This window comes from Muntiacus reevesi, chromosome 11 (genome assembly GCF_963930625.1).
Source record: "Muntiacus reevesi chromosome 11, mMunRee1.1, whole genome shotgun sequence".
NCBI classification, from domain to species: domain Eukaryota; kingdom Metazoa; phylum Chordata; class Mammalia; order Artiodactyla; family Cervidae; genus Muntiacus; species Muntiacus reevesi.
The window spans coordinates 73,485,680-73,500,270 of NC_089259.1; the positions used below are offsets into that span (position 1 = coordinate 73,485,680).

Sequence of the window (14,591 nt, forward strand, 5' to 3'; positions counted from 1 at the left end):
GTAAAGAAATAGAGATCAAGGGAAGAGAACCGAATGATTACTACATAAGCAACCTGTTCTATTTGAAAGAGAATGGCAGAGATGTGCCACCATGTAAAACATAAGCAATACATAGGAAGAATACTTTTATTAAACTCTTTACTTCATAATCATTCTTGCTTTCTATCAGAGGTACACATTTTAAGTTTTTACTTTAAGTGTATCAGGAACCAATAAATCTGTGGCAGACTTAACCTATGCATGGCAAAATACATAAAATACATATTCCTTTGTTTCATAATAAATAAACCTGTAGCATAATAAAGAATAGTGCAAACTACCATTGAAAAAGTTGTATAAATAAAACAACTCATTATAAATCAGGAATATTTTGTTTGAATAAGTTTACGATACATAAATTATCCCCCCCAAAGTTCACACCTCATCTTGTCTATTTGAAAGAGCTTTGAAAAAGAATAATACAGAGATCACATAAACTTTAAGGATGTAGAATTATTTTATATTCAAGTGTTATGGTCTTTTTCTTTATAAAGGAGGGTCTGCATGTTTCATAGTTACCGTAACAATCTGAAGACGACATTGAGAGGCTTTCGGAGTGACAGCACCATGCACTGTACTAGTGATAGAATATTTCTCTAAACTCTATAATCTCATCACAATGCAGAAGACATGCAGGAAGAGTCCTGGTTTCACATTACGTTGTTCATTCAAGTAAGCTTAAAAATATATTTTTCCCATTTTCTTTCCTTTTTTTTTTTTTTAAATAAATCGTAGGTCATAAATGACAATCTCTCACCAAAATGTATATAATATAATTCTTTGGTGTGCTTTGAACTCTTCCAGGAAAAAAAAAAAAAGGATGATGTCTGAAAATAAATTAATTCAACTGTACAAATAATAGTGTTCACATACAAGTTATTAACAATGACAAGACTACATCAACCACTCACAGCACACAAAACAAATCTCTACAAACCCTGGGGAAGGGGTGTCTTCAGGGTCTCTGAGGATAAATTAGTGCTCTTTACTCTATTTGTATGATGTTTATGATGGACTACGTTTTGCACAGGAGATGTGTTGTACCAACCAAAAATAAATTGACTAAGTTATTGTCCTAGGTCCTTGACCTTTTTTGTCCTAGCTTGACAGCTCTGGCAAAGGTCACACATTCATCAGTGTTTGGTGGTAGCTATAAACTTTTAAACAATTTTAATATGTATAGCAACTCCCTCCCCTCTTTTAATGTAAGTCATACAGTGTCATTTTCAAGTGGGATGGAGTTCCGTGTGCTCAGGTGGAAGAAAATGCATTAAAATGCAGTTTCCAGCGTTGAAAAATAAAGACTTTTAAAAGGTCGATACAACAGTATAAAAGAGGGGTTGGCCTGTTTTTAAAACAGCTTTCCCCAAAAATAGGCATGTTGCCAACATCACACCTCCTTACACTTGCCTGTGAATTTTGGCATCCCAAAGAACTTATGATCTAAAACATAGTGTTTTTATTACACAGGAAGTTTAGACAGAGTAAAGAGGCAGCATCTGAGATTTCAGATTTTTTTTTTTTAAAAAAAAGAGGAAAAAGAGAGCACTTGAATTTCTTCTATTTTATAAAATATCACAGTTTCACAGTTGTCTACTGCAGCAGCTTTTTCTTCTCTCCAGTTGCTTGAACAATCACAGTAACACAATACATGGAGGTGTACTAGGTTGCTGCATCTCGTTTTTGTTTTTTTTTTAATCATACAAGCAGGGTACTGAAGGAATAATCCTGTATAAAAATACTGTGTTATGGTGAGATCAGTAATAAAAGAGTGGGAATGAAAAATTACAAATATTAGAACTGAAACGGTCTTTACAAATATTTTCGGACATAGGTACAGTCCAGGATCTGTTGGCGATGCAGCAAGTGTGTGTGGTTTACAATCAAGAGGCCTTTGCAGAATTAGGGCCCACGCAGGAAGCAGAGGGGCTCCATTATGGTGTCAAAGGCGGTCTCGAGGCACTCCGGGAAGTGCAGAGGGCCTTGTTGCTGTGTTGAATCCTGACTTCATGCTCTTTCTCTCACCCTTGTAAAGAACTACACATATTGCATTGGCAGTGTGTGTCTCGATGAACTCTACTCTCTCCATTTATCTTCCTTGGTCCAGTTTGCTCCCAGTCCCGTCCCCCTGCAACATACAAGTCCAGCTTGGTTGGGGTTTTTGTTGTTGTTTGTTTGTTTTCTAAGGGGAAAAAAAAAAGCCCAAATATCTTAATTAAATTAATTAAATGTACCAACACCATAGGGTTTCATACTGAATAAATAGGGCTAATTAGACCCGGTGGCAAGTCTGAGTCACGGGTTTGTCTCGAGCTCGGCATTGTCTCAGGTTAGGATGCGGTCCAAGGGCTCCCACTCATTACTTCACTGATGGCGATGGCGACTGATCGAATCTAATGTATCGTCCGCACGACTTCAGGGTTCGCGTACACGTCCTCCTCGTCGGACTCGGAAGTGGTTCCGTTGCTCGAAGGGGCGTGCAGGTGGCTGGGGGCCCCGCCGGCCTGGCACACGTACCACTCGTTGAGGTTGGTCACCTGAGGGGACAGAGTGCTCGAGCGACTCCTGGCGGGGTCTAGCACGGGGGACAGGGGGGCGCCCACCGGAGTCCCCACTGACGAGTAGCCCAGGGCCCCCGGAGAAGGCGGCGGGGACTTGCAGTGGATCTTCATGTGTTTCCTCAGGGAGCTGGGGTGGGTGTAGGACTTGTCGCAGCCCCGGACCTTGCAGTAGTAGGGCTTGTCGCTGGTGTGAACGTGGGAGTGTTTCTTCCGATCGCTGCTGTTGGCAAACTTCCTGTCACAGCCATCAAATTCACATTTGAAAGGCTTTTCCCCTGCAAGAAAGCACAGGGGAGGTTAACAGGGGCTCTTCAGAGTCCTCTGAACTTGAGAGAATAATCTTCTAGTAGACAGGAGGATGCAACTTCCCATTCTCTTGAAGACCGACTCCCAGCCTAATTCCCAGGTTCCAGAATGCTACAGGGAAAGGATACTTCCGGGATAGGCCTGGTGTCCCCAGGCCTGGAGGCTCTCCTTGGACTTGGGCTTTGCGAGAGGCTGGATACTGACCCTGAAGTACCACAGGGGTCAAGGCAAGAAGGGCTAAGAGCTTGGGTCAGGCAATAATGCTGAAATCCAGCGGGGACCCAAATACCTGCATCCTTGTCCCCCTTGGGTCTACACACACAAAAATTCAAACAGATCCCCTCTGTCAAGATAAATGCTGATGAAATAACTTGCAAAGCCACAGCTTAGGTGAAGACCATAAAAAAAGGAGAAGGAAAATAAACAGATAATTAAAAGTAAACTGGCATTGATCAGTAAAATTATAATAATGGCATTTTGTTTAACAGCATTCCCCAGGATTTCACTGATGGAAAGGAAAGGCAATACACCAAAACCCCGTTCTCCCCAGAAATAAAGACATCTGTGAAAACCACGATCCGACCACTAGATTTTTTACAAGCCTAGCTGGGCACAGAATAGGCTCTTGGCCTCTTCCTTCTCCCAGCTCTTCTCACAGCTTACTAGGCAGTTAAGACACTAGCGGAACAGAACCTTAACAAGCATTAATAAAGACCACAACCTCAGCCAGAGGCTTCTTCTACTATACTGTTTAATAGTAAACAGGAAAAAAAAAATGCTATTTATCACAGTCTTTGGGCCCACTGCCCCTTTAAGCTGTCCTACCCACTACAGGAACACAGGGCCTTGAAACACAAGGTCCTGGGTGCAGGCAGTAGAAATGCTAAGACAACTAGATAACCCAGCCACTCTACACCTTGGTCTTAAAAAAGCAAGGACAGAAAGACAGCAGCTGGCAGTTATGACCCCCCCCTCCTCACCTTGGTATCCATGAACTTGATGTATTAGAGTCCATAATTGAATGTTATCTCATACATACTGTGGTATAGTAATATATTTATTCCTTATATTTAAATGATTTTAAAAGGAGTATCTCTACATTTCAGCAGCTACTCTGCTGATACATAAGATACAGTCTTTTTCCTTGTTATTCAACAAATTGTTTTTTAAAAAGCCAAACAACTATTAAGACAGCTTAGTGTACATAAATTTTCTGTGGTGGATTTTCCTATACAAATATTTTGGTGTAATTTTCTCTCTTTTAACTTCATCAATGAATAACTACTTCAGTGCCAGAGTATATTAGCACATCTGAAAAGTATTCAGATGCCTGTAATATAACTTACCCTACCTAGAAGTATTGTTTAAAAATTGAGTTATTATTCATATACCTCCTACATTGGCCTACAGAGAGAGAAACACAACATAATGCAATGATAGTGACACCCTTTAAAAATTCTCTGTAGAGGGGCTGCAACGGAAATCAAGTGTTATCAAAACACTGGTTATTTGTCCTGATTTCTATATTCCTCTTTAAGTTGGAGATAATACTAACTTAATATAGCACTCTTCCCCCTAAAAAGCATAATCAGCTTTTCTTCAACATGGAGGCTTAAGTGGGTTTATTCACCCTATGCAAATGTTGCTTTTTAGAACATTGTGTTTCTGCACAACCTAAGCATTTATTGTGCAGAATAAACGGCTTGGACGTTGCAAGCTTCACCAGTGCTCACGATAAAAAGAAGCATTAAGAATCAGGTCCAGAAAAGGCAAATACCGTGTGGAAAGAAGGGTAGAAAAGCCAGCACAAGGGGAGATGGAGGAAGAAAACAGAAAAAAAGGAAAGGGTGATAGAAATGCCTATTTTATTCGAGGGGTGGGCAGGTGGGGGAGACCAAAGTCTACCTGACTAGGAAGGGTGAGAGGCCCCAGTGTTTACATTTCAGACGCTGACAGTGGGGTCACGTCGGAATTTAACTACTTAAAGGGTTTTAGAGAGTGAGGGAAGCTATGTGTGAGAACTCCGAGTCCAGCCCCAAGGAAGGTTATAAATGGAATTGGGGGCACGTGGGTCAGGAAACGGGCCTTCTGGAGTGGTCGGGGGATTATTCCCTTTGATCAGTCTGTCCCGGGATCCCCGGATAACTGCCCGCCTCCCCCCCACCCCCCGCCCTTCCAAAAAGGGAGAGCCCTGCGGTGGGGAGGCTGGCCCCCTCTGGACACGAGGCTCGAGGGCTCAGCGGCCCAGGGACCGCCAAGAGCACCCAGCGCGGATCCGAGCATCGACGCACGGGCGCTGCCATCCCTGCCGCAGGGGCCCGGCGAGGCCCACGCCGCCGCGAGCCGGGCGGGAAAGCAGTTCTACGCGCGGGGAACCCGAAAACCAAACGGCCCGGGTCCCAGCTCGAGGCGGGAGGCGGCCCGTCCCAGGGGGGACCGGAGGGCCGGCACCCGCTCCGTCAGCTTCCAGCTCCCTGCGGGACCCGGGCGAGCACGGTCTCAGCCCGGGGCAACCTCCGGGCCGCCGAGGGAAGGTCCCCCTCGGAGGTGAAAAGGCGGCAAGGGGCCGAGGTGGCGGGCGCCGTCAGGGGGTTCCCCTTGGGGGGGGGGGGGCGGGCGCTTCACCGCCACAACCCCAGGCCTCCGTCCGGTCGGGAAGTGCTGGGCCCCGGGGCCAGCCGCTGGCTTAGCGGGGCCGGGGAGGTTTTACGAGAGCCCGGTGGGAAGTCTCCTTTTGGAAACATCACTTAAGGCGGGCCGATGCCGATGAGAAAACAACGCGGCTGGGAAACCAGCCTCCGGGGAAAACGGGCTCCCAGCCTGGGGTCATCGGCCAGGCCGCAGGAGGCCTGGCGGGTCCCAGCGGCAGGAGCGAGGCCTGGGGCTTCAGCCTCGGGCCCCCGGGGCCCGGGTTCTCGCGCAGATTCCCCACCCCTCCCCGTGGCCTCGGCCGCTGGCCAGGCGTTTGGGGCCCCCGCCCGGCGGCTGCCTTCTCGCCGCCGCCGCCGCCACCGCGCCGATAAATCAAACAAGTAATTGCCAAACGTAAACTACAGTTACTTAAGTGTCCTCCGAGGGGTAATCTCGTCTGTCCCTATAAATCCCGACCGCGCTCGCGCTCATCGGCGCTCCGGCCCAGCGCGCGCGCGCCCGCCCCAAGGGGACACACGGCCCAGCGGAGCCCACCCGGCGCCCGAGGCCGCAGCCGCTCTCACCCCGGACCGGGGCACCCCACCCCACCTAAGGCAGGGGCGGGGCGGGAGAGGACCCCACGGCGGGCGGTGGGCCTCATGGAGCCTCTGCAGCCCGCCCCGTCCTCTCGGGAGAACCTTCTCCAAAATGACAGAAACCAATTTCTCAGCACTCTCCAGGGCCCGTGTGATAAAACGTGTGACGGCGCGTGTGAGTACAGGTGTGTATGAAGGCGTGTGAATGAGCAAGCGTGACTGTCTCATCAGGGCCCAGGGGTGTCCCAGCTGAGGGAGGGGTCAGAAGGAACACGGGTGTGTCAAGTTGTTGCTGGTGTGATGTGTGCGCGCGTGAACGTGTGTATGTGGGGTGTGTAACGGTGGGCGAGTGTGCGCGCGCGCGCGTGTGTGTAGCGGGAAGGTCTCCGGGGGGCGCATTCCTTTCGCACTCTGCACCCCGCCCGGAAGGGACAAGACCCCCCTCCCTGTCTCCTCCCGGAGGGGCCACAACGAGCTGGCGCCCCCGATGTCACCGCTAACCCCCCCCCACGCGCCCCAAGCACGCCGGCTCTTTGCAGCGCTGGCACCACGCGGGGCCTGCCATCCGGTGGGGAGGCAAGTGCCGCCGGAGCGGCTCCGGTCCCGGCCCTCCTTCCCCGTCGCCCTCCCCACGTTCCCGGGGCCGGGCGGATGAGGGCTGCCGACCGTCCTGGACGCCTTCCTGCTCCGGCGGCGGCGGCGGCTTCTGTTCCGGGGCGGCGGCGGCGGCGGCGGCGGCTGGAGCGCGTGGCCGGTCCCGGCGGAGGGGGCTGCGGGGAGCGCTGGAGACTCGACCGCGTGGGAACCGAGCGCGGGGGCCTGTGTGTATGCTATCGAATTACTTATTCGTAGAAAAAAAGGGGGAGGGAGGGAGAGAAAAACAAGAAGTCACATGTCCGGGTTATACGGATGCGGAGAGAAGCAGCGGAAGGAGGGGGGAAAAAAATGAAGGCGAGCAGGAGACGAAGGAGGAAGAGAAAGCGGCGGCAGAAGCGGCGGCGGGAGGCGGCGGCCGGGGACAGACACCCACCTGTATGAGTGCGCTTGTGGATCTTGAGGTTCTCGGAGCGCGCGAAGACCTTGCCGCAGCCCGGGAAGGGGCAGGGGAAGGGCTTCTCGCCGGTGTGCACGCGGATGTGGTTGATGAGCTTGTATTTGGCCTTGAAGGGCTTGCCCTCGCGCGGACAGTCCTCCCAGAAGCAGACGTGACTGCTCTGCTCGGGGCCGCCCACGTGCTCCACGGTGACGTGGTTCACCAGCTCGTGCATGGTCCCGAAAGTTTTGGAGCAGGGCTTGGAGCCGCCGGCCGGGGGCGGCGGTGGCGGCCCGGCCAGCTCCTCCGGGTCGATCCACTTGCAGATCAGCTCCTGCTTGATTGGCTGCCGCATGTAGCGCAGGAAGGCCCCGGCCGCCCCCGGGAGGTGGGGGGGCTGCTGCGCGGGCGCCGGCGGCGGCGGCGCCGGGGGCGGCGCGTGGTGTTGCAGGTGGGGCCCCGGTCCAGTGGCTGCGGCCGCCGCCGCCGCCGCCGCGGCCGCCGCCGCGAGGTTCAGGTTTAAGTTCACGGCTCCGTAGCCGTGCAGGGCGGCGGCCGCCGCGGCCGCCACCGCCCCGTAGTGCGCGTCCCCCGAACGCGGCGCGAAAGGCGGCTCGGCGCGGCCGTACAGCTCCGCCGCCGCGGCCGCCGCTGCGGCCGCCGCCAGCCCCAGGCGCATCTGGCCGTTGAGCGGGTGCGGGTGGCCGCCGGGGCCTCCCGGCGGCTCGTGCAGCGAGGGGAAGAGCGCCGGGCCCCCGCCGCCGCCGTCCGGGCCCGCGTAGGTGCCGCTGGCCGAGATGAACATGCCGCCCGAGGCGGGAGGCGGGGCCGGGTGCTGGGGGGAGCCGGGGCCCGAGCGCGGCTCCCCTCCGAGCGGGGCCCCGTGCATGGCCGCCGCGGGGGCCGTGGCGGAAAGGTCCCTCCGGAGGACGAAGTCCCTGCTGTGGCCTTTGCCGCTGCTGCCGCCGCCGCCACTGTTGGTGGTGGTGTAGCCCGAGAGGGCAGGAGGAGGAGGGGTGGGGGGAGGAGGGGGAGGAAGGGGGGGTGAAGAGGAGGGAGGAGGAGGAGGAGGGGCCGGGGGCGGGGGCGCGGGGGACGGCCCGCCGCGGACGCCCCCGCCGGCGGGGGCGGTGCGGGCGCCGGGGTGCGCTACCGAGGCGGCGGCAGCTGCGGCGGCGCGGGCGGCGGCCGCCGGGACCTCGGGCTGCGCCGGGAGCGCCTGGGAGGGAGGGCTTGGACCGGGCGCGGTCGCCTGGGCCATGTGCTCCGGTCTGAGCGGAGCGCCGGCCACGCCGGGGTCAGCGCCCGGATCCCGCGGGCGGAGGTGCGCGGCCGCGGCGCGGACCCGGGAGTGGGCGGGCGCGCTGGCCAGCGCCGGGAAGCCTGTCATGTTCTGCAGCGGCCGGGCCTGAGCCGCGGCCGGATCCGCTAATCTCGGCGCGGGCGGGTTCCTCTTGTTCAAAGGGGGCTCCATCAGAGCGACACAATCAGACCCACGGACCCTCCCTGGGGGTACTTTTTTTCCTCCTCGGCCCGCCCTCAAAAACATGTATACGTTAGGCGCTCTTTAACTTCTTTGTCCTGGCCTCCTAACTCCGCTCATTCCTGTTCCCACTCGGTCCTCCAGCGATTGGCCGAGCGGACACCACCTCGGAGCTGCACAGTGGGACCGAGATTTTGGAAATGGCAAGGGTGGGATTGGAGGGAGCCGCGTGATTGGCAGCAGGCGCGGCTGCCCGATTGGCTCCCTTTCCGGCCCTCGGCCCAGCGGGCATTCGCCCCCGCGCTCGCGGCCTCCTTCTCTTTCGCTTCGCGCCCCCTCCTCCCCCGGAGCCCCGCGTCCCCGCCTCCCCGGGGATGCCCAAGTTGCACTTGCAGAAAGTTTGCGGCCGGCCTGCGCGCGCAGCGCCCCGCGTTCCCAGGACGCGCCTGGCGGAGAGCGTGCGCCGGCACGCGGCCGAAGGGTGCCGGGCGGCTCTGGGCTGGGGGACCCCCCCCCGGGGGGAGCAAAAGGCGGGGGGAGTGGGAGCCCCCAACTTCAATAACCTTCGCTCAGTGCACACCGCGTCCCTTCCAGCATCCAAACATTTTCTTACCTCCTCCCATGGAAGAGCGCCGGGCTGCGCTCTGGGGGAGGAGGGGGTGAACAGATGTATGGCCTCCATCGTGCTCGAGGACAGGATGGTGAAAACTTCTTATTTGGGAAGGACACTCAATCTGCCGAGCGCTCGCGGAGGGCGCACAGACAGTAGACGGAATGAGAAGGGATATTAAAATCTTATTGGTTGCACACCACCAGGTGAAGTCAAAATACGTCTTTCCCCAAAGGAACCGTCTTACCTCGACTTTTTAGCTCATGGAATCCTTTTCAACATGGTTCAAAGGAGTCAGCTCGAAGTGTAATCTCACTGCTCATCGGTTCTAGATCTGCCACTTCCAATTAAATCTACGCGGGGGGGGGGGAGGGGCATCGGGCAGGGATTCTAACTTTTGCTTCTCCGAGATACAGTGGCAGGGCGGGACAGACAGTATCTGTCCAGGGGGAAGCGGCTAAATAGACCATATCTTTTAAACAGAAGTTCTGCTTCCGGTGCAGAACACAGTCCATATGGGTGCCTCAGTTTCTCCGAAAGGACCACAAGTTAGATTGAAGCCAATAAAATAATTATTTTAAAAGCAAGCAGTATCTTTGCACTTTATGTGCTAATAGAAGAAGCTGTTACCATTTTTCTAGAAAGTTCATCTAGCAGGAGAGATGCTTTCCTTGAAAACCATAAAAACTAGCTTTCAAAAAAAGTAAGCCTCACCCCCTTTCAAGCGATTTGCTATCAAATCTTTTTGAAGAGAGAAATAGGTCCTTGCATCACTTGGGAGGGGGCAGTGAAATGTGACATCCTTCACACTTAAGGGTTCTTATTGCCCTAAAATGTCATTCAGCTTTTAAAAAGAAAACATTTAAAAATTTTGCCATATGTCATGGTACTCAAAAATTAAAGTCAGGTTTTTAATTTTTTTTTGCTGCCCTACATAAAATTATTTTTTAGAAAATAAATCATGACTAAAATCCCCTGCCCCCGCCCCATTTTGGGATACAGTAAAACATGTTACCCGCTTAATTCCTTTGCTGTCCAAGTTAAAAAAAAAAAAGACTCCATAAAGCCATCATCTGTGAGATCATCCTGAGAAGTGGGAAGAATTATTTTGAAAAGAACTGATTCCATAGCCGCATTTACACTAGTGTGAACAATGTTTAACAGGGAATTTCCCTGTGAACCTTGAGAATGCCATTACTCTTATAAAACTGACAAACCAACAAAGAAAATAGTACAATCAGATTTCAAATGGGTATTTTCTTTAAGCTTCAGTGAAACTCAAATAAGGTGAAATAAGCAAGGCTTGAGTGCAAACACAACGAAAAACAATATAATAAACAACAGACAAAATCCACATCTGTATTTGGAGAGGAAGAAGTCTTACATTGTTCTTTTCCAAGACATAAAAAGTCTCAAGTCACCCAGGCAAGGTGAAGGAAGGACTGTGTCATCTCCGTGAATGGTTTATGAAGAAAGCATCTTATTTGGAATTGTTGCCACTGTCTTCACTTCCTCTCAGAACCTTGCAAATGAGGCTCCTCTATTTGAATTTTTTAGCAATAATCATCAAGTCCATAATGGCAGCTTGGCGTGCAATCCTGCAGGTTATAAGGAAAAACAAAGCAAAAAGAATGAATAAAGAAAGAAGAAAATAAGCCCAACCTAGCCTTTAATATAGATTGTTGAGCATTTTTATTGTGCAATAAAATGGGTACCTCCACCTCTTTCAAAAATAGCTTTTCCTCAAAATTATAACTGCTTTGTTTTATTGAATTGCTGAAATTTAATGGTTTAATGGGTGAAGGCATGAAGGAGAGGCTGTAAAAATGTGAATAATGGTGCAGCAGAGCCTTGCCGGAATCTGGAACCCGCCTCCTTGTACAACTCTTGTTAAACACAGCGTGATATGTATCTGTCATCGATTTAATATGTCTTAATTCAAATATAGCTCCCTGATCAATTTCTTTTTATGGGAAGCTTTAAAAAAGAAAATCTTCCTTAGGAAATGATAGAGGTCTGGATAGCAATGAGAAAGAGAGATACTTGCAAAATGTGTTTAATGAATATTTGCAAATTTATGACCAAACTCAGACCCTAAAAAAGATAATTGACTCAGGTAAATCGACTTGAGATGCTAATTCTTAAAAGAAAGAACTGGAAGCAAAATTTCAATCAACACCAATAAGGCGCCAATAAACCGCCTGCCAATTAAACCTGAGAATAGGCCTGGCTAGATGATCATCAGGAAGGCTCGCAGTGGATTTCCGGATTGCCTTTCTTTATAAAAGAGCTTTTTATTTTGTAGAGGCGCTTTTTGTTATTGTGATGACCCGCCTGACCCCAGGTGCGCTGGTTCTTTTTCAAGCCATTTTGGAAGCCAAATCAAAACCCCTTCACATCCCGAGTTTCTAAGGACCCAATAACTGTGTCACACTTCCTAAGTAAACACCAACAATATCCAGGGCGTTGAAGAAAAGAAATACTAGTGTGGGTTTTTGTTGTTGTTGTTTTGAAGCAGGAGGGTGTAACGCCAGTTCCCCTGTGGGTTTAGCCCCACATTTCCGCGGTGATGCTGGTCGCCAGGGCAGAGCCTCCAAACCCTTGCTCCTCTCTGCGCGTTTGCAGCCGAGGTGCTGGTGTGGGGCCAGCAACGTGGCGATCCATGGAGATGCCCTTTTTGGGGTCAACAGGTGCTCCTCGGGGAACGTCGATTTCCAGACTTCTCTGCTGCACCCCGAACCCCAACCGGCTCCCGGCCCCAAATCAAGGCGCGAAGAGGGTGGGAAGACGCCGTCAACGCCGAGCCGGCCCGAACCCGGCGGCCACGCCGCGCTCCGCTGCCCGGGGGCGACCGAACCCGGTCTCGGGGTGCCCAGGCGGGCGCTCACGGCTCCCCGCTGCGCCGAGGGCCCGGGGTGGGGGCTACTGCGGCTGCCCGGGGCCCTCCGGTCGTCCCTGGACCCAGCCAAGTCTCCTCGCGATGGGTGTGGGCAATTAATAAACTCTAAGGGAAGTGAATTGGACATTTCCTGGCTTTTGAGCCTTTGTCTGATTGTTTCGGCAGGCGGGGGAAGGGGGAGCAGGGGGTACGCCGGGGACGGAGAGGTGGACAAGAAAGGAGCTGGGGGACCCACTGAGCTGGCCTTTATTGCCTTTGCAATTGCTTTATGGCTCGCCCGTCCCGCGTGGTTTCCGCAAGGGCGGCCTCCTTGCAGAAGGGCTGGGTGCCCAGCGGTCTGGAGCACCTTGCGCCATCTGGGCTGCGCCAGAGACAGGCTCAAGGGCCCAGAGGGTGCTCGGAGCCCCTCCAGGGGTCAGAGGACTTTTGTGGCCCAGCCCAAGGGCTCCCCAGTGGGTGCTCAACTGGGAGGAGAAGGGTTTATTAGCAGACAGTGGGAAGGGGGGGACCTCGCCAAAGCTGGGGCGAGGGGAGCACAGGGACCTGCAACACTGCATTTCAGTCGGGCTCTGTCGTGGCCGGAAGTGATGAAGACTTCGGATTCCAGGGCTTGTCCCGAATCAAGCTCCCCAGGCCACTAGGCAGTGAGGCACCTGGCAGGTACCAGTTGCCCAGCCCCCAGTCCTCACTACTGGCGCCTTGACTTGGTGGGACCTGTGACCCGGCCCTGGGGCCTTGGGTGCCAGGAGGAAACGCTCAGGTTTCAGTTCTAAGAGTTTCTCCGAGGGTTCCCTCCATTTCCCGCCCTTCAGAGCTGCAGATGAATCCTCAGACTCCTCGGACATGGGTGAGGCCGAGAGTAACCAAATACGTGCTTCTTGATAGTTTTTGATCCCTGTCCCATGAACATGGACTTCATGAGGATTCAAAACCAAACCAGAAAACCCAGAGGCCTGGGGTATGAAGCCATCACTGCAACCTTGGGGTTTGTTTGTTTGTTTTGGATATCAAGAACTGGACTCATCCCATTTACACCTGACCTTAGTACTTAAAAGCCTTGAAAAATTCTGCCTCTCTTCACTTCCCTACTTCGAAAAAAATCAGTAAGATTGACCTGTCATCAAATATTATCATTTGGTTATCATTTGTTATCCTCAGGGGTGAGCGTTGTTGAATGGCCTTTGACCCACATTCAACCATTTAAGATTGGTAATTTCTTGCAAAATCCCTAATTGTTGTCTTTTAAAATATGTTTAGAAGGTCCAAACAGTAAGCAGAAACCCCCTTACGTGTTCACAGTTCATATAACCACCGAATACTTCTTTATGTTGGCTCCAAGATATATTTCTCCTCCCCCCTCATGCTTTACTCTTTAGAATGTTTTTGGATGGGGAATAAAGGAGAAGCAGAAGTTCTTTTATTTCTAATCTCAAATTTTGTGAGTAGTTTCCCCTCATTCCATACCCCTTCCAATATCTATACTTCAATATTTGAAGAAGCTGTTGAGATAAATCAAATAGTGACACGTTGACGGATTTACTTGTGTAAGCAATATGGTTGACATATGGCATTGTTATTTATGAATGACAGCATAAATTGTATTACAAAGTCTATTGCAATAACACTGCAGTTTATTGGAAAGCTGCTCGCCTGTCACCGGTATTCAGCCTCCCTGGCTGTACTTTGCCTGGGAGCCCAAAGGATAACTGCCCTCAAAATAATTAAACACACTGATGTAAGCCATTGCCTTCTGTTTTGGGGGGTTGGTTTTGTTTTTGTTTTACAGCAGTAGAAACTCGCCCATCAGGAAAGGAGACAAAGTAAAGACAGTTAGTCCTCTCATTTTGCAAAAGCACAACCACTGTCAGCCAGAAATGTTGGTTTCTGGTTGTTTTTTTTTCCTGAGTCCCTAATGACAAATACACTAACATTTGCATCTCTATCACTAAACTGCTGGTGAACATATATTTTACAGAGAGACTTTTTATAAGCCCGGTTACAGAACAGTAAATTTTAACTGTAGAAAGAAGTTCTTTTAGCACGCTAGAGAGGGCCTTATCCCCTGATACTCCCCGCTTCCACTAAATCTCCCCCTTCTTAAAAATGGTATTTAAAAGTTACAACATTGGCTGAGATTTTCACAATTTCCCCTTCTTTTACATTACAGATTTCCCCTTCTTTTACATTACACTTCTCTAAACCTCGGACAAAGCTCTTTTGTTCTAGGTGGGTTTTACAGGGGAGGGGGTCCCCCACCACACATGCGGTCCTTCATGGGTCAGGGGTCGCCTGGCCCAGGAGTGACTGAGAGGCTGAATCAAAGGTGACCTGCAACTTAATATCCTGTTGATGATCTTGTTGAATTTATGAGTGTCTGTGATACAGAGGACAGTGCTGAAATCCTGTGAAATCCCCCCCCCCCCTTTTTGGCCC

General features: G+C 51.7%; 1 protein-coding gene across 1 annotated transcript; it reads right to left on the reverse strand.

Annotated features, from left to right (window-relative positions):
- Positions 1–448: 448 nt before the first annotated feature.
- Positions 449–8,655, reverse strand: ZIC5 (Zic family member 5). Its single transcript, XM_065902135.1, has 2 exons — positions 7,164–8,655; positions 449–2,875 (listed from the first exon to the last, which is right to left on the reverse strand). The coding sequence occupies exons 1-2, from the start codon at positions 8,638–8,640 to the stop codon at positions 2,433–2,435; spliced, it is 1,920 nt and encodes a 639-aa protein (XP_065758207.1). The 5' UTR covers positions 8,641–8,655; the 3' UTR covers positions 449–2,432.
- Between the last annotated feature and the right edge of the window lie 5,936 nt (positions 8,656–14,591).